This window comes from Emys orbicularis, chromosome 5, assembly GCF_028017835.1.
Source record: "Emys orbicularis isolate rEmyOrb1 chromosome 5, rEmyOrb1.hap1, whole genome shotgun sequence".
Lineage (NCBI taxonomy): Eukaryota > Metazoa > Chordata > Testudines > Emydidae > Emys > Emys orbicularis.
This window is the reverse complement of record NC_088687.1, coordinates 94,438,923-94,458,022: the sequence shown is the minus strand read 5'-3', so window position 1 is coordinate 94,458,022 and position 19,100 is coordinate 94,438,923. Positions and strand designations below refer to the sequence as shown.

The window sequence follows — 19,100 nt, the reverse complement described above, 5'->3', positions numbered from 1 at the left end:
CAAAAGCCCAGTCTGTTTCCCTGCTGTATATAACATGCCAATATTTTAAGGCTAGGAGGAACCACTATGACCGCCTCTTCTACCTGCATAGCACAGGCCATGGAATTTCACCAAGTGAATCCGCATCAAGCCCATAACTACAGCATATCTTTAAGAAAGACATCCAGTCTTGACATCCAGACTTCAAGTGATGGAGAATCCACCCCATCCCTAGGCAACCTGCTGCAACACATCATAACCCTCACTGTTTAAAAATTGCACCTTATTTCTAGTCTGAATTTGTCTAGTTTCAGCTTCCAGCCATTAGATCTCATTGTGTCTTTTTCTGCTAGATTAAGCAGCCCTTTATTAGATACAGTCCTCTAATATCAGGCACTTAAAGATTCTGATCAGTCACTTCTCAACCTTCTCATAGTTAAACTAGTCTCTCTATAAGGCAGCTTTTTAAATTAAGATTGTAGTTCTTTTCTGAACCGTTTCTAATTTGTCACCATCTTTTTTGAAAGTGTGGACACCAGAACTGGACACAGTTATTCCAGCAGTGATCTTATTAATGCCATATGCAATGGTAATGCCATCTCCCTTTTTCTATTCGATATTCCCAGGTTTATAAATCCAAGGATTATGTTAGGTCTCTTAACCACCGCATGGCATTTGGAGCTCATGTTCAACTAGTTATCCACCATGGTTCCCAAGTTACTTTCAGAGTCACTGCTTTGCAAAGTACAGTCCCTGATTCTGTAAGGGTGACATACATGGATCTATTTTGCCTGGGATCAGTGTCAGGCTAATCAGCCTATATTTACCCGGGTCATTCCTTTTACCCTTTTTAAATGCTGGCACAACATTAGCGTTTTTCCAGGCCTCTGGAACTTCCCCAGGGTTCCAAGATTTGTTCAATATAAATATTACTGCCTCAGAGAGCTCTTCAGCCAATATCTTTAAAGATGCTGGTTATAGGTTTCAGTGATTTTTTTAATGTTACTTTTTTTTCTAAGTCTGATTTAAATTTTCTTACTACTCCCATCATCAGCCAATTCCTTGTCATGCTGGATTATCATCTCCTGTCATTCACTGAAAGAAGCTGTTTCTTTTCAGATGAATCAGCTGTCTTAAAATTGACACAGATGCTGTTGGTGACCCTGAAACCTTCCAAATAAAATGACTTGCTTGAAGTTAGTAGCTTCCAATACAGTTTCAAATATCTTGCATTTCATATCCCTTTTTCAGACCCTTCCACCCCCCGCACCGTTCATCTTAACTCCCGGGGGGCAAGTACATGTTTGAGTATGTAAATATTTCCCAAATGTGCCACCTGTAAACCAAGTACTTCACTTCATTTTTGTCAAGCCACAATAGGGCTCAGTTCTCCAGTTCGTTCTAGCAGAGCTCAGATGTAGAGGGTGTGTGGGTGGAGGAACAGGGAGCCAATTGTGGTTCCTTGATTGTCAGCCACCTTGTCCCAGCAGAAGTTAGAGCAATAGGGGGTCTACTCCAACTTCTGCCACTAGCATGCAGTCACATTACACCAGTAGAGGACCAAGAGAAGTGGCCCCCTTTTGTCCACCCCCCATTCCAGACATGCTTTTGTATTCCCCCTATACTGGGGAGTGTTAAGAGAAGCTGGCACAGGAAATATCAAAATGAATGAAGTAGCTGCAGCGTATTCACTGTTGAGACAGGCTCATCAGAAACTCACATTTAACCACACACACACACACACACACAAAAGAAGCATCCATATGAAATTGTTATTGGCTGCATCTCAAGGCAGATGAAAATATGACATGCTGCATACATTACAAACTCCATGTGAGGATTAATGTATTTGCTGGGAATGACAGCCTCCATTTCTGAGCTACTACTCACCAAAGACACACTGATTCAGCAAAGCACAAAACAGCTGTTGCTGAGAGGGAGGAAAAGGTATTAATCTAAGATATACAAAAGGCTAGTAGGAAAGTAAACTGCCATCATTGTTGGTCTTAAAACTTTGCCTGATTTAAAAAAAAAACTTCTCATGAGTAAATACAGAAGTGTAATGTTGTTTCTTTCGGAACTAAACTGTCTTTGGGTTGATAAGTTACTCAGATCAAAGCACAGGTATAAGGACTTAGAAAAAAATGGCAGTTTAAGTTCAGCTAATTGTCCAATAGACTTTCTTTTGTTATGTGACTAGCATTCAAATCACCCCTGGACATGGACAGTTCTGGGCATTTTTTTAGCTTTGTAGGAAGTTTCTTGACCTATTAAAAAAAAAAAATCTAAAGGCCTTAGGAAATAATGACCTGTAACATCCCTCTTTTTTGTAACCCACTGTGTAAAGACGGTGGGTGTGTCATTACACCTGCGGAGGGCCAATGCTATGCTTATAAATTACTCGTGCAGTGACCACTTGTGAATTCTCAAAGACCTGACTCCATGGTTTCTTATTTGAGAGAATGCCAAAAGGCTTGGACAGATCTTTTCTATTATTTAAAATATCTCCTAAACATTGTGAGAAACTGCAAGAATCAGGATTTAATAGATGAACCACCACTGAAAACCAAAGAAGTCCATAATGTGCACTATCCATCTGTGTATCGTGCAATCTGTATTTAAAACTCTGGACTCTAATTGCTTTTCAATATGGGGAGTGATGCGAATGTCAACTCTTTGCACTGAAGTTGCTGAAGCACACTTCACAGAAACAACATAGGCTTAGTAATAGCTTGTCACTCATCACGGAGCTCCCCCTTCTATTTCAAAAGTAGGCCTTGGACATGGCAATTATACACTATACTCTATATCATCTTTGGAGAAAATAAAACAGGGAGGGCCAAATTCAGTGGTTGGGTAAGCTGACACAACATCCACTGATTTCAGGGAGAGTTGTGTCAGCTTACATCAAGGGTGAATTCAGCTTGGTAGCTATTACTTTAAGGTGTCGGAGAAGGTACCATCAAAATTACATGGAGAGATTGGAGGCTGTAAACTGCTGAAAAGTCTAGAGAGCTGATTTTTAACAGCAGATGCATTTCCCACACAGAGGAAGAAAGATCTAAACAGTATACATTTTTTTTAAAAGCACTGACTTTACATTGTAAATGTTTAGTACAGGAAGGCTCCCCAATAAGCAATGGAGCTCAGAGAAGAAGGGAAAAGTTTTGACATATCCCACCTAGGCCATGTCTACACTAGGAACATGTATCATGTTACAAGCATTTAACCAATGTTTTAACTAACATGATGTTAAACATGATTTCACCCCAGTGTAGAAATAGACAAGTCATGTTTAAAAAAACATGTTAGTCATTGTGCTTAACCTACCCTAGAGTTATCCATGACCAATTAATAAGTTTTTAAAACATTACTGTCCTGGTTACATAGGGTTGCCAACTTTAGTTGGACAAATTCATGGAGATTTCTTTAATTAAAGATTTATCTTTAATTCTTGGAGACTCCAGGAAAATCCGGGAGGGTTGGCAACCCTATGGTTATAATCAAAGCAAAAGCATATTTATTAATATACTAATTAAAAAGCCTAATACATTTTCCCATTGTAAACATGATCCTATGCTGTATCTCCACCAGGAATTTTGGCAAAGTTTTCCTAACATTGCTAATGCTAATTCAGTTCCATCAGAAGTAGCAATGGTGGGAGTCCTAATTATAGACAAGGGTCCTGCACTGAGGAGACCCTACAGAGACAGACACTGGACTTGGATTTTAGGGTGTTAATTCCCAGACAGGATTCAGAGGCAACAGATTTGGTGAGCAGAGCCTATTTAGGCTCAACAGCTTAAAAGAAGAGTATGTTACAAAAGGAAATGCTAAAGGGGGTTGTGGTGACCAGAACTCAGGCCGTGGAGCGCTTGGGAAACAGAGGAAGTACGCTTATAGTTTGTAGTCTGGGTGAAATCCTGGCCCCACTGAAGTCAATGGGAGTTTTGCCATTGACTTCACTAGAGTCAGGAGTTCACCTTTAGCATTTTGAAATGTACTGCTCATAAACCAGCATGGAAGGAACACAGCTAGAGACTTTTGCCAAGTTTGTGTCAGTTTGGTATAAACCAAGACTTCTGCAATAGAACCATAGCCAATGACTGTGCTTTTGGTTCAAACCTGAGCTTCTGATAATCTTTTCTCTTGTTTTGTCCCTGGCCCTATTGCACTTGAATTTGCTGATCATCATCTCAACTCAAATGGCTGATGATGATTTTTGCACTGGAGGGCCACGTGAAACAAGAAAGAATAGCAGATTAACTAAATTATGATTGTTCATTCTCAAAATTATTGTGGAAATAATGAAGCAAAGACCAATATTTAGTTTATTGCATACATAAACCAACAGCCCCAAAAAACCCAAAGCGATTATCATGATTAAATCAGATTAGACTGTAAACTCTGCAAGGCAAGGAGAGAATCTTCTTATTTGTTTGCAAATACCTAGCATAGTTTTGTTAACTGTAAAGTTATTTAGTTGTAATTACTTTGCCTCCTATTTTGATTATGAGTCTTCTCATTCTACTCCTTATTTTATAGACTACCATGGAACACTATCCAAGTATGGCAAATTTTTGATATGTACTCTTTGGGTACCTTTATCAGCTACCTCCAAGGCACAAAATACAGCCTTCTGGACAATGTAGTCTAGGTGATTACTGTACATATGTGCAAGAGGCCAATTAGTTGAGAATCTCAAGAACAAGACTAAAAACTGAATTCTGCTCATGGAAGTATGTGCAGAGCTCCCACTGACTTAAATGGCAAAGAACAGCTGTCTACAGAGATACTGTAAGATTTGTGTTATGTCTGGTCTGATTTCTTCATGAATCATTTAAAATAGAGTAATACCAGTCATGACAGAAAAATGATATAAAGAATCTGATATTAAAAATATGGGCAAAAATATAACAAAATATTTGTTTTTGAAAAATATAAACTAATGTATCTTGGGTAAAATAATTAAAACCCAGATATTTTTGGGAGATAAAAAATGGAAACCGGTGAATCTGAAAGAAACTAGGGACAACAGAGGATGCAAATTAGATATGATATTGCAGTGTGATAAAGTTAAGCACATGCATGTTTGCTGTAAGTACATGAATAGTTCTACCGAAGTCAATCCAGAGGGAAAATTAGAAGTTTTTTTAATGTTAACTTCAGGGAGCCCAACAAATAGATATTCTTCTGAGAAAATAATACATTACAACTGTAAACTCAATATTAATGACCATGGAGAAATAAAAGAAAAGACGAGAAATAGTAATAGGGTTGCTACTGCAAGAGAAATGAAAAGTAAAAGAAAATGATCATGAAAGACACAGATGAAAGTGAACTGTGAAAACAAACATTTAACAAATAAATATATAAGGAGCAAGAGATTCATGAAAAGAAACTGCCACTGAGAGGAACTAAGGGTCAGAAGTGGCTGGGAACTAAACAACACTTTTTTGTCTTAGTGTTCACTAGGGAAAGTGAGCAAAACATGCTAGAAGTCAAGAATTTCCCTGGGGAAGAACATGAAAGCTTAAAACAAATGAAGGGTGACACTAGAACTGGTAAAAGAGAAATTAGAATAAAACTAGAAATGGCTGCAGGGTCAGGCAGCCCTCATCCCAGAATTTTGAAAACGGTAGCCTATAAAAGGGGAGGAGAAAGAAAGAAAGAAAGAGATGTAGACCTTTCTTTCTGTGCGTAGCTAGCCAGCCTTGCCAGCTAATGGCAGTGCAATGTAATAGGGAGAAGAAAGAGCGATTATGTGTAAAATCAGAGCTCAGCTACCAGAGTCAACTTGCGCAGAAAGGGAGTGCAGACAAGAGAGAGTGCACCTTACACCCCACTCAAGCTATTCCTCCTAACAGACACACAAAGTAGCACTGACAAGAGTTAGACCTCATCTACACTCAGGAACAACCCACTTTCACCAATCAGTGACCAGCAATCGGTATAGCGGTAGCAGTGCCGACAAGGGCAGGCTGGAGTATAACTGTTTGAAAAACAGAATTCCCATCCCACGGGAAATTCCAAGAGTTCCAGATTTTATTTCATCCCAAAATGGAATGGAAAGTTGAAATTCAGAAATTTTCATTGAACAAAAACATTTCAAAAAATTTCATTTCAACTTCAGAGAAATGTTTCATTTTGATAAGATCCAAAGGTTTTGTTTTGACTTTCATTTTGACTTTTATTATATATTATAAAATATAAGATAAAGTCAAAATTATCAAATTGAAATGAAACATTCTGATAATTTCCCATATAATATTTTGATGAAATCAACACATTGAAACAAAAGTTTTTATTTAATCAAATTGGCATTTTCTGATGGGAAAACACTCCAACAGAAAATTTTCAACCAGCTCTACAACTGAGCTATTTGGGTTTTGCCCCTGCTGGGAGAATGAAAAGAGATGAGCCAAACATATTTTAAATGGGTGCAAGGAAGGAATAAGTGAACTACAGATCTATAAGGTGGGAGAGCTGCAGAGGGAGCTTGATCCCAATTGGTCACAGGCAGCTGAAGCGTCTCCTGAGCAGCTGCCACTGCCTGGGCTCCCCCAGCTCTGGTTCCAAGAGGAGGCTGCTTCCCAATGTCTCCTTCCCCATCCTTGATGCCTCTCCCCCCCAATCACTGCTTCCTGCTGCTCTGAGATCAGAGGAGAGTCTCCTTCTCCACTGCTGACTGCCACTGCTGAGCCTGCAGCATCAGCACCCTAGGGGATAGGTAGCAAGCAAGCTCAGAGAGGAAAGCCAACTTCCCCAAAACTGGGTGGAGAAAGAAGAGGAGTGTAAGTGTCCATAAGGAGAAGGCAAGAAATTCACAAAAGACAGGGCAGGGAGGGAAGGTGGTCATAGTGGGAATGCACATGCACAGAAAGGTAAGTTAATGGACAGACTGACTGACAAGGTAATTCAGCCCTTGTCACCCAATGAGTTTGACACCCCTATTTTAAACTAACTGATCAGGGACAACATGGAACTACTGCAGAGGAAAAGTATGGACAGTCTTAGCATATGCGCAATGTGCCTCAGGTGGCACATGACTAAGGATTCATCACCAAATTTGTTCCACTGGTTGGATCATTAGCGTCCCCAGCCTGGGCTGGGTACTGACAAGGAGTGTGACATGAACGCTGATCCATGTCCCCCAGTATGGATAGTGAAAATTATTAACATGGACTTATACAAGGTCTCTTATTTTTTTCCTCACCAGCATCCTTCAAAAACTTACCAATTTTTTTCCTTTCAGTATCTCCAAACTACATCTCTACCTAAAATGAAGGGGCTGGAGAGGGAAAAGTAAGTTTTTAAAATAAAGTTGTGTCAAGATTGAGGCCAAAGTTTCTAAATGTGGTTGCCTAAAATTAGGCACCTACTATATGTGGTTTGATTTCTCATAGATGATGAACAGATGCAGCTCTTACTGAAGTCAATACATATTTCAATTAATTAAAATTTTTAAAGTAATAATTGCAGATTGTGTTTAAAGGTGTGTGTGTGTGTGAGAGAGAGAGAGAGAGACCAGAAAACTGGGCATGAAAGAAAAGATGCTTAATTATTTGTACTCTCATTTACAGAGATGGAATTCAGAATAGTGGCAGTAGAAGTATATGAGGAGTTTTTCTATCTCGGAATCAGAATTCATGACAGAGTAAAGCGGACTATATTATTTACAATCCAGAAAAGAATATAGCTGATAGTGAAAAGAAGTTAATCAACCTTAAAAGTATATCATCCTGCTTTTTTCTAATGTTATAATAAGTGCCATAAAAATGCATGTATTATAATAGTTGCAGCAGCAAAACAACTAACCAAAAATAATGTAATTTCTTTTGGCTGATCAAAGATCATCAGAAGAAATAAGTCATATGTATAAAAATTATGCACACTTGAGACCACATTTCTAAAGACTGGAATCTAAATTGTGCCTGCAACTATATTTTCACACCTAAATATTTACAGTGCTTCATTAATCTACCCATAAATAATTTCAGATGGCTAGTTTATTGCCTAGACAGTGACAGACTGCCCAAAGTTTTTCTTGTTAGAAGAAATTTCCAAAATTAAAATGATCATATAATTTGTTTTATAATCATTTTAACCACTATTAAGTATGATGTCAATTTAAAACTCATGGTGCTAACTTCTGCACCTCAAGTATACTTGTGTTGCATAGAGCAGAATCTGTCTCAGAACCTGTGTTTATAGAAATAACTAGAATGTACATCGTTTCCAGCATCTAACATTTTTCAAATTTGTCTCTGTAGCTAAGATCCTGATATTGCTAACTCCCATCATTCAAACAATCCTGAGACTTTTAAAAATAATAAAATGTTGAGTTCTTTTTTTATCTGACTTCTGGGTTTTGAGCTTTTCATGTTTTCAAGCTTTTCTCCACAACCACAAGGGCTAGAAGCTTAGTTTTTTAATGAAAACTGAGATTCTCACGCGTTCACATAACTCCTGGAGCTGGCCTGGGACTTTAAGAAAAACACCAGTTATTGTGAGACTTGATAAAATCTTGAGTTGGAAAAACTAAAGCCATGCTTATATAGAGTAGAGAACCAAATTAACTTGAAGGGGTTTTTTGTACTGTAACTTGTTATTGAACTCATATGTATACATTGTATAGGATTACCAAACAAACATGTCAGAGTCTACTGTAACTACAATGTATGTGATGTCAGTGATACGTTGTATAACAAGAGATCCTCACAAGTTGTGTCATGTTATCACCGTGCATTAAACTGACACATATCATCTTTCAATGGAGATCGAGTGATTTCAAACGCTATTGAAAAATGTTGGGAAGGGGATATAAAACCTGCTTTTAGCAGGACAACACAAAGGTGTATTTCTCTTGTTCAGAGCACAACAGAGCTTGTCAGGTCACTCTATACAAAAATAAATAAATATATACATTTAATAAATGATTAGATGTAGTTCTTACACAAGACAGTAACATTCTCTACACTGCAGTCTGAGCTTAACTCAAGAGTCCTAGGCTGAATCAGAAGGCCATCAACAGAGAAACACACTGCAGTGGATTTCAGTAACAGTCTAAAAATTACAACATGCTTATTCACCTTTGGACCAAACATTCTATGCTGTAGTCACACTGGCTGCCTTCAAGGAGCTTTACAGAAGAGGATTACAATGCAAGTTTAATATGGGTACAATATGAGTAAATACAGGTACTAAAAATAAAAGTCCCTAATTTTACCGGGACTCCCTTCAGCTGGGGTAACATTAAGGCATGGACATTCCCTAGAACCGAGTTTTTCAAATATATCATACCATTCTTCCTCAAGCAATATAGCTAATAAACACTTTTATATCACCTAACATGATTAGAGCATTGTACACATATTTGACTAACAACTTCTCACAGCATCTGTCAGGCATGTAAGAAGAGAGAGTTGGACTCCCCTACAATACAACTGAGCTGAGCAGGTGGATCCCACCAGTCACACAAGAGTCCCATTCACTTCACTGGAGCCCCACATGAATGCAGGGGTATACCTGTGCAGAACAAGTTGCAAAATCAGGGTGTTAGACCTCACCTACCAGTGATGACCATTTTTTTTCCTAATTGTGGGGACAGGACAAAGAGAAAGGACATGGCCTTTATTGGTCTGTTTTGGAAATTGTGGGTTTATTTGTTTAACATGTGGACAGGGATATCTGCTAAATTCTTTCACTGGGTCACTTCTGCTCAGTTACTGTTGCCAACTCTTTTGCTTTGGGCTCAGTAAATGAGGATTCATCTGTCTATTGAATATGCAGTACTAGATTTTGATTTTTTTCAAACAAGTTAAAACATTTTCCTTCACACACTTGTTTCCCTACACCTGTTTTGGCCTTCCTGGAAGAGGACAACGCCTCGCCATAACTAGGAGACCAGACTTACAATTTGACATACTATACCTTCAGGCAGCCAACTAAATCATAACAAGCATTCTTCCTGCGACTCTGACTAACCCAGTTAGATCAGGCCAATTTCACCCTGTTAATTCTCACTGTATTCATTTAATCTAGAGATGAGCACATACAAATTTCCAAACAAAAAATCCTTGTTCAATAGAGGACTACAATCCAAAACCTATAATCCATCATTACATGACAAATATTTATAGCAGTGTAGGTGAGCAAACACCAACTAAGCAAGGGTTTTTATGTAATCATTCCGTGCAGTCCATGCACACACCTTCAAATGGAAGGGGAACTTGAAGGATAAAAGGAAAAGAACAGAGTGAGCTTTTAAAATTCATTTCAACTAGGAAATGAACTCCAAATATATTTCTCCTTTAACTGGTTAATTCTTAGGCCAAAGAAGAATTGAGCCATTTGGTGTCAAGCACTGAGACATGGTCTGGGATTAATAGTTCTGGCTGGAATTTATAATAACCTATTTCTAGGGTCGACTTAAATCAATCTTCATTCACCCTTCTCCAATCCCACTCTTAGTGCCTTTTTCTCTCCTTTGGATTTAATGCATTTTGTTCTTGTCTTCCCCCCATTTTATTTGTGTCAGTCTCTCTCCTCCCTACTTCTTGCTTCTCTTGTCCCTCCTTTTCGGAAGCCTTTTATGATCCACTTGCCTCCCCCTGCAACAGGCCACGCATTGCAGCAGCCCTCCCATATGGGGTTGACATAGCTTCCTCCGGAGTCCATTGATAGAGCTCCTTTGTTCAGCTGAAAGTTGTCGTTAGAGAAACAAAGCATTGTTGCTACCCCAATATCATGAAGGGAGCAAGAAACCAAACTTGGTCCTGAACATGAGGCTTCACTAGACCATCCCCTTCTTCTGTTCTTGTGTCCCTTTCCTGTGGTAAGGCTAGGTCTACACTACCCGCCTGAATCGGCGGGTAGAAATCGATCTCTCGGGGATCGAATTATCGCGTCTCGTGGGGACGCGACAATCGATCCCCGAATCGACGCTCTTACTCCACCAGCGGAGGTAGGAGTAAGCGCCGTCGACTGGGAGCCGCGGAGGTCGATTTTGCCGCCGTCCTCACAGCGGGGTAAGTCGGCTCCGATACGTCTAATTCAGCTACGCTATTCGCGTAGCTGAATTTGCGTATCTTAAATCGACCCCCCCTGTAGTGAAGACCTGCCCTAAGAGTCTAATTCTCCTCTTTAGTCCTACATTCGTAAGATGTTACTTGTGCAGCTGCCTACTGATAGTGACAAGAGCGGCAATAGCAAAGTAAAACTGATGCAAGCCTAGTTGGTTTTGCTCTGTGGTTCTCCTGGACCTTGGGGAAAGCACAAATACATCCCTCTAAAATAACTGGGGTAGGTGGTGGCGGGGGGGAAACATAGGATTCTTAAGACATCATGTCAATGTTAAACTCTTGTAGCCCTCTAACAATCTCCAGCTTTATTTCATGCGGTGCTGTAGCATGCAATCTAGGCGTGATCGCACCCACCATTCATCAAACACTGAAAACTGAAGCCTGCCTATAGGGTAAGGTAAGTAACTCCAGGTTTTCTCCCCAAATACTGTATTGTTTCCTATATATTTCTTTGCAGTATACTTGCCTCCTATTCCACAGGGTTAAAAAAATAAGAACAATGAAAACTTTAGGAAACCACATTGGGGAGGGGAGGCAAGAACTCAGATTATTTTACCCTAGGGATTCTCAACCTTTTTTCATAATGTGACACCTAAATTCAATCCTCCTGTAATGCACCTCAGAACAGATGTTTCAAAGGTGGCAACGAGGACCTTGGAACAAGTGGGGAGGAGGGGCATTCCTAGCATCCGAGAATGAGTGGTTGCAAGTGACTTATCAAACCGACTTCAGCATAAAACTGGAGACATTGAATGGGAGCAGACTCACAACCCTCACCCCCTTGGACAACTGCTTGTGACCCCCAAGGGAATCATGAGTCACAGGCTGAGAACCACTGCCTTACCCTATAGGCAGGCTCCATTCTCCAGTGCTGATGAATGGTGGGTGTGACATCACCTGCAAAGGGCATGCTGGGGCACCACATGGAAGGAAGCTGGCAACTGCATGTAACTGTTCTTGCAGAACCTGAAAACAAGGGGGGAAAACATAAACTACAACAACAAAGGGTGTTGAAATGTGTTCTTACCCTATTTATTTTGGGCATTTATAACCTACCCCATAAATTGCTTTCTTTTGCAGCAGGTCCATTAAAACCTTTGAGCCCTTAAACTATAACCAAACAAATCTTAAAAATCCAAAGGCAATGTGGTCTAATAAGCAAACCCCAAAGTCTGTAGAGTCAAAATGAAAACCATATTCAAATGTGTAAAGAAATCTTCCTGTCATATCTTATTGGGGCTGAAAACAGCAAGACCCAACACAAACTGAAATGAAACATTAATGTTTTAAATTTATTTTTCTAAACTTTTAGACTATCCTTGGGGAGGGGGGGGGTTAAGTGTTTCAAAAATATAATAGAAACATCTTGGGCTAAAGCCAGTTCTCATTTACTGTATATCCCTTACAATACCCATCAGCACAGATTCTGATCCTGTGGCCATTTTCTAAAAATGGGTGCCTAAGGCTAGGCTCCTAAGTCCACAGTTATAAGCCTAAATAAGTGGCTTGATTTTCAAAACAGATGAGCACCAACTGCTCCTACTGACTTCAGTAGGAGTCTTTGGGTGCTCAGTGGCTTTTAAAATCAGGCCACTTATTTTGGAGCCTCAGTATGGATTTAGGAACCTACTTTTAGGAATCCAATTTTAGAAAGATTGGCTCAAGTGTTTAATTGGGGCCACAAACTGCAAACTTGTCAGCCTGCTTAAGTGTCACGTACAAAGGATGAGACCCTCCACTGTTCTGAACTCCTTCCCATACCTAGATGCAGCGGGGTTGCTGGACAGCTGAGCTCTGAACTCTCCCTTCTTGGGGAGACCGAATGAATGTCTACATTCAATGCAAGGAGTCAGTAGAAGCTCTTCAAGCCATCGACTGCCCTGTTTTGAATTAAATCTCCTGCTTATCTTTACATGGCCTTCACCCACTTCCAGATCTCACCAGCCTCCAGCGAGGGGACTAGACAGGAATAGCCATAACTTTACTCCCCGGTGCACCTGGAAAGGAGTCTCCTCCCCTCCCCTTCCCTCCACCCATTCTGATGTTGCACCATTGGGGGTGGTTGAGTTGTGTCCCCCGCCCCTGAAGCCAGCCTGCAGGTCAGCAAGTACTTACCATATTACAGATGGAGGCGATGTTTCTGACAGTCATTAGTCTAAAGGTTGCAGTGATCCCACACCGCCATCTTTATAAGGTAAAAACAGACATGCTCATGGTTGGGAGATCGCGGGGAGGGGAGGAGGGTCCGAGGTTATGCTGGGGGGCTGGGAGAAAAGTCGGCGGAGGGGGGGTAAACAGCCACTAAATCCCCCTCTGCAGCAGGAGGCAACTAGCAGAAAGCGTCTCGACTCCTCCCGCTCCTGCCTCAAAGCCCAAGAGCCGCCGGCGGGCGGGCGGCGGCTGCTCCTCGGAAGGGCTGACCAGCAGATTTAACAGCGCTCACTGGCAGCTGCGGCAGCATCCCTCCCTCCCCTCTCCCGCCTCTCTCCGCTCGCTCCCCCTTTACTGCATGGGAGATCAGCCGCGCCGCTGTGCCAGCCAGGGCCGTGTTAATCTCCCCCTTCCTCCGCCTTCCCTGGCGGCCGCTGTTGCTGCTCTTCGCTCCATTGCAGCGCAGCACCCGGGGATCAACTTTGACAGCGCCGGAGAAGGGCAGGTCAGCGCTGGTAATTGGCGTGCACCGGCACCAACCGGCAGCGCTTGTCCCGCGGAGGCTGCTGGTGCCGCAGCCAATGCGGTGCATGGGAGAAGGCGATCGCTCCCCGCTCCCTTCTCGGCTACCCCCGCCGGTTGTGTGCCGGGGGTCAGGTGGGGCTTCCGGGCGTTCTGCACGCCACAGGCTGAAGGGGACCTGAGCCCAGATCCATAGGTGCTGGAACTAGGGGTGCTGCAGCACCCCCTGCTTGAAGGGGTTTCCATCCATACAGGATTTACAGTTTGGTTCAATGACTCACAGCAACCCCACTATACAAACTGTTCCAGCGCCCCTGCCCAGATCCTAGTTCTGACAAATGCAAAACAAAACTCCCCCTGGATTCAAAGGGACCAAAAGATCTGGCCGGGAGCCCCATGAAAGGGAAGAGCGCCCCAGTCTCCATTTGTATCTATGATGTAACAACATAAAAGCACAAGGCAGATCTGCTGAGGGGCGTTAGTTGGGGAAAGATCGTTTGTTTTTAGATTTATTTGCTGCTTCAGTTGAGTTGTCTGTGATGTGTGCTAAGAGAAATAAAAATGTTATTAAAGCTAATATTAAAAAAAATATATGTAATACATAGGTTGGGAAAAGAGTGTCTGTACATCTGGGTATAGTGCTTAGATTATCTACAAATATAAAGTTAGTTTTTAAAAGTCATAGGATACATAGAGTACATAATCAGCAATAATGCAACTTTAGGTGAATATATTTAACAATACAGTGTAGATATTAGAATCTGAATACTCTGGTACATCACTCATGAAAAGTTGTACAGAGATTTGGTTGTGGAAAGCAAAATATATCAATGAGTGGAGATTGTCCCTCAGTAATTGAGAATTAGGTTGGCTGTCTATTTAGAAAATACAATCCAAGCCTATTTAGCTGACCTATACAGTCCACAGATATTTGTGTGAAAGACATTAACATGTACTGATGTTTTGAAGGATTAGGGGGGAAATGTACAGATTGCAATATATAGATATATAATGATAATTATTAGGGCTATCAATCGCAGTGAACTCATGCCATTAACGCAAAAATATTAATCGCAGTTTTAATCGCACTGCTAAACAATAGAATACCAGTTGAAATGTATTACATATTTTTGGATGTTTTCTACATTTTTAAATATATTGATTTCAATTGCAACACAGAATGCAAAGTGTACAGTGCTCACTTTATATTATTATTTTTATTGCAAATATTTGCACTGTAAGAATTATAAACAAAAGAAATAGTATTTTTCAATTCACCTCATACAATACCGTAATGCAATCTCTTTATCATGAAAGTGCAATATACAAATGTAGATTTTTTTTGTTACATAACTGCACTCAAAAACAAAACAATGTAAAACTTTAGAGCTTACAAGTCCACTCAGTCCTCCCTCTTGGTCAGCCAATCGCTAAGCCAAACAAGTTTGTTTACATTTATGGGAGATAATGCTGCTGACTTCTTATTTACAATGTCACCTAAAAGTGAGAACAGGCATTCACAGGGCACTTTCGTAGCCAGCATTGCAAGGTATTTACATGCCAGATATGCTAAACATCCGTATGCCCCTTCATGCTTCGGCCACCATTCCAGAGGACATGCTTCCATGCTGATGATGCTCATTGAAAAAATAATGCATTAATTAAATTTGTGACTGAACTCCTTGGGGGGAGAATAGTATGTCTTCTGTTCTGTTTTACCCGCATTCTGCCATATATTTCATGTTATAGCAGTCTCGGATGATGACCCAGCACAGGTAGTTCGTTTTAAGAACACTTTAATTGCAGATTTCACAAAACGCAAAGAAGGTGCCAGTGTGAGATTTCTAAAGATAGCTACAGCACTCGACACAAGGTTTACGAATCTGAAGTGCCTTCCATAATCTGAGAGGGATGAGGTGTGGCGCATGCTTTCAGAAGTTTTAAAAGAGCAACACTCCAATGTGGAAACTACAGAACCTGAACCACCAAAAAAGAAAATCAACCTCTCTGCTGGTGGCATCTGACTCAGATGATGAAAGTGAACATGTGTCGGTCTGCACTGCTTTGGATCATTATCGAGCAGAGCCCCTCATTAGCATGGATGTATATCCTCTAGAATGGTGGTTGAAGCATGAAGGGACATATGAATCTTTAACGCATCTGGCATATAAATATCTTGCAATGCAGGCTACAACAATGCATGTGAACACCCGTTCTCAGTTTCAGGTGACATTGTAAACAAAGCGGGCAGCATTATCTCCTGCAAATGTAAACAAACTTGTTTGAGTGACTGACTGAACAAGAAGTAGGACTGAGTAGACTTGTAAGCTCTAATGTTTTACATTGTTTTATTTTTGAATGTAGGTTTTTTTGTACATAATTCTATATACAATGCACAGTCAACCTGTGGAACTCCTTGCCAGAGGATGTTGTGAAGGCCAAGCCCATAATAGGGTTCAAAAAAGAACTAGATAAATTCATGGAGGATAGGTCCATCAATGGCTATTAGCCAGGATGGGCAGGAATGGTGTCCCTAGCCTCTGTTTCCCAGAAGCTGGGAATGAGCAACAGGGGATGGATCACTTAATGATTACCTGTTCTGTTCATTCCCTCTGAGGCACCTGGCACTGGCCACTGTTGGAAGAATAAGTTCAACTTTCATGATAAAGAGATTGTATTACAGTAATTGTATGAGGTGAATTGAAAAATACCATTACTTTTGTTTTTTATAGCACAAATATTTGTAATGAAAAATAAATATAAAATGAGCACTGTACACTTTGTGTTCTGTGCTGTAACTGAAATCAATATATTTGAAAATGTAGAAAACATCCAAAATATTTAAATAAATGGTATTCTATTATTGTTTAACAGTGCAATTAATCGTGATTAATTTTTTTAATCGTGCGATTTATCGCGATCGATTTTTTAAATCTCTTGAAAGCCCTAATAATTATACATTCATTATACTATTTTTATAACATTTACTTTTACAAATTTTAACATTTGGTGAGCATGTATGTATACACACATTCATATATATATATGAGTACTAATATACAGACTCACATGCTTTATAGCACCTTCTATCCAAGGATCTCAGATCACTTTACAAGCATCAATAAATTAAGGCTCACAACACGCTGTGAGGGAAATTAGCACTGGTATAACTAAATTACTTGCCTAAGTCCACACATTAAGTCTGTAGGAGAAGCAAGAATGGAATTCAGTTATACAGACTCCACATCTTGGGCTTTAACTCTGATAGTCCTTCCTCTCCATTTTTTAAATTAACACACATTGTATAAACTATCACCAGAAACTTATTGCCAACTTATTGTTCCTCCTCTTTCTCGAGGGAGTGGTTCAAATGAAGAAAGAGAACTTTAAAAAAGAAACCATACACTGCAAACATCACTGTGCAGATGTGAGGACATGTTTTTTCCTATGACCTCATCCTCAATGATAAATAAATAAAAATCAGGAAGTTAAATATGGCAAATTTGCACTTGGGTGCCTTTTCGACCACAGCTTGATACTGGAGTATCGCACCTTCAATCTGTAGAGGTCTAAACCCTGCAGACCTTGCTTAGGCAAAACACCCTGAAGTCAAAAGGAGTTTTTCCAGATCTTGCTTTGCAAGCAAAGCAAGATCAGACCTTAGATCATTACAGTACAGACCTGTTTATGCGCGACCCATTTACGTGTGAATCCATTTAATGCACGGTAGTGCCATGCCTCCCAGTGCTACCTATTTAACACGCAAGACTCGTTAACACATGGTACAGGAACTTGCTATGTAGCGCTACAGATTTGCTCACTAACTCACTGACATAGAAATCGACAGGAAGTGCAGATCGGAAACGTGTTGTACATCTTTACCGCCGATGGGGGGGAAGGGGGAGAAGGGGGCAGCAACATTAAAGCACTGCCGTGGCAAAGGACCCTGCAGCGCTTTAAGGTCCCTGCCTCTTCCCCCTCCCCCAGCCACCGACGGGCGGGGGGGGGGGCAAAGGGAGCAGCTGCCCCAGGGCCAGCAATTTAAAAGGGCCCGGGGCTCTGGACGCCGCTACCGCAGCAGCGGCATCCAGAGCCCCGGGCACTTTAAATCACGGGAACCCCGGGCAGCACGGACCAGGTGGCCTGGAAGGGCTGGCTGGGGGATGCTGACCCCTAGCCCCACCCGTTCTGGCCAAGGCCCCGCCCCTTCCGGGGGCCAGAGCCGCCTCCACCCCATAAGTGTCCTGAGTTACTTTCACCCCTGTGTACTAATAATAATGTTTTTATTAGATTACACATTTGAATTTATATTCTTGCAAAGCGCCATTAACAGATAGGCCTGCAGTATTTGGGATGTTGTGAATACATATGTAATCCTAGATAATTATGAATGTATATATAGATATCTTAGGATATTTCAGCATGGCCCTCTTAACCCGCAGTCCGTTAACCCGCGGTCGTCATGGCTTGACTCCCGACATCTGCGCGTAAATGGGTCTGTACTGTAATTAAAATCTGACACCAGTCAATAGTGACTGAAAGATGAAATCTTGCCATCAGAATGCCGTTAGGTGGCCTAAGTAAAATAAGTTGTTGGCCTTAGTCTAGTTCCTAGTGGACAGGGCCCACATTACAAATGTCACCATCAAAACTGGCACAAATTGGCAGTCTTAGCCCAGGCCAAGGATTGAGTTATTGTGGAGACAGAACTACCTTTCATCCGTGAGCGTGAGGAAACCTGCACTTCTAATGTCCACTCTGTGGATAAAGGGCCAAGGTTTTCAGGCCACCTCCTTCCACAAGCACTAAATTAACCTTATAAAAGAACGTCCCATAAAGAAACACTGAAACAAACTCATCTTAAGTGTAATTCCATTGACTTCCATGGAGTTACACTACTGATGAATTTGGCCCCATGTCTTGAAGTCCATTAAACTTTGAGGGCTGGATTCTCAGTTGCACCAGGCTCTGCTTGGCACAGCTAAGGGGAAGTGGAGGGGAAGCAGAGGTAGCATTCTACACCCCACACCTCAATCCTAGGGCAGTTGAGGCCTGAGTTAGCCTCCAACTCACATTAGAGCAGCCAGTGGGAAGTTCTAATACAGGGGTAGGCAACCTATGGCACGTGTGCCGAAGGCAGCATGCAAGCTGATTTTCAGTGGCACTCACACTGCCCGGGTCCTGGCCACCAGTCCAGGGGGCTCTGCATTTTAATTTAATTTTAAATGAAGCTTCTTAAACATTTTAAAAACCTTATTTACTTGACATACAACAATAGTTTAGTTATATATTATAGACTTATAGAAAGAGACCTTCTAAAAATGTTAAAATGTATTACTGGCACGCAAAACCTTAAATTAGAGT

At 41.0% G+C, this 19,100-nt stretch overlaps 1 protein-coding gene across 1 annotated transcript in view; it reads right to left on the bottom strand.

Annotated features, from left to right (window-relative positions):
- Positions 1-11,988, bottom strand: part of USP46 (ubiquitin specific peptidase 46) — a 29,427-nt gene extending 17,439 nt beyond the window's left edge. Inside the window, exon 1 of the mRNA XM_065405368.1 lies at positions 11,908-11,988. Within this exon, the coding sequence (XP_065261440.1) occupies positions 11,908-11,988 (81 nt within the window). The remainder of the gene's footprint in view (positions 1-11,907) is intronic.
- Positions 11,989-19,100: the final 7,112 nt, after the last annotated feature.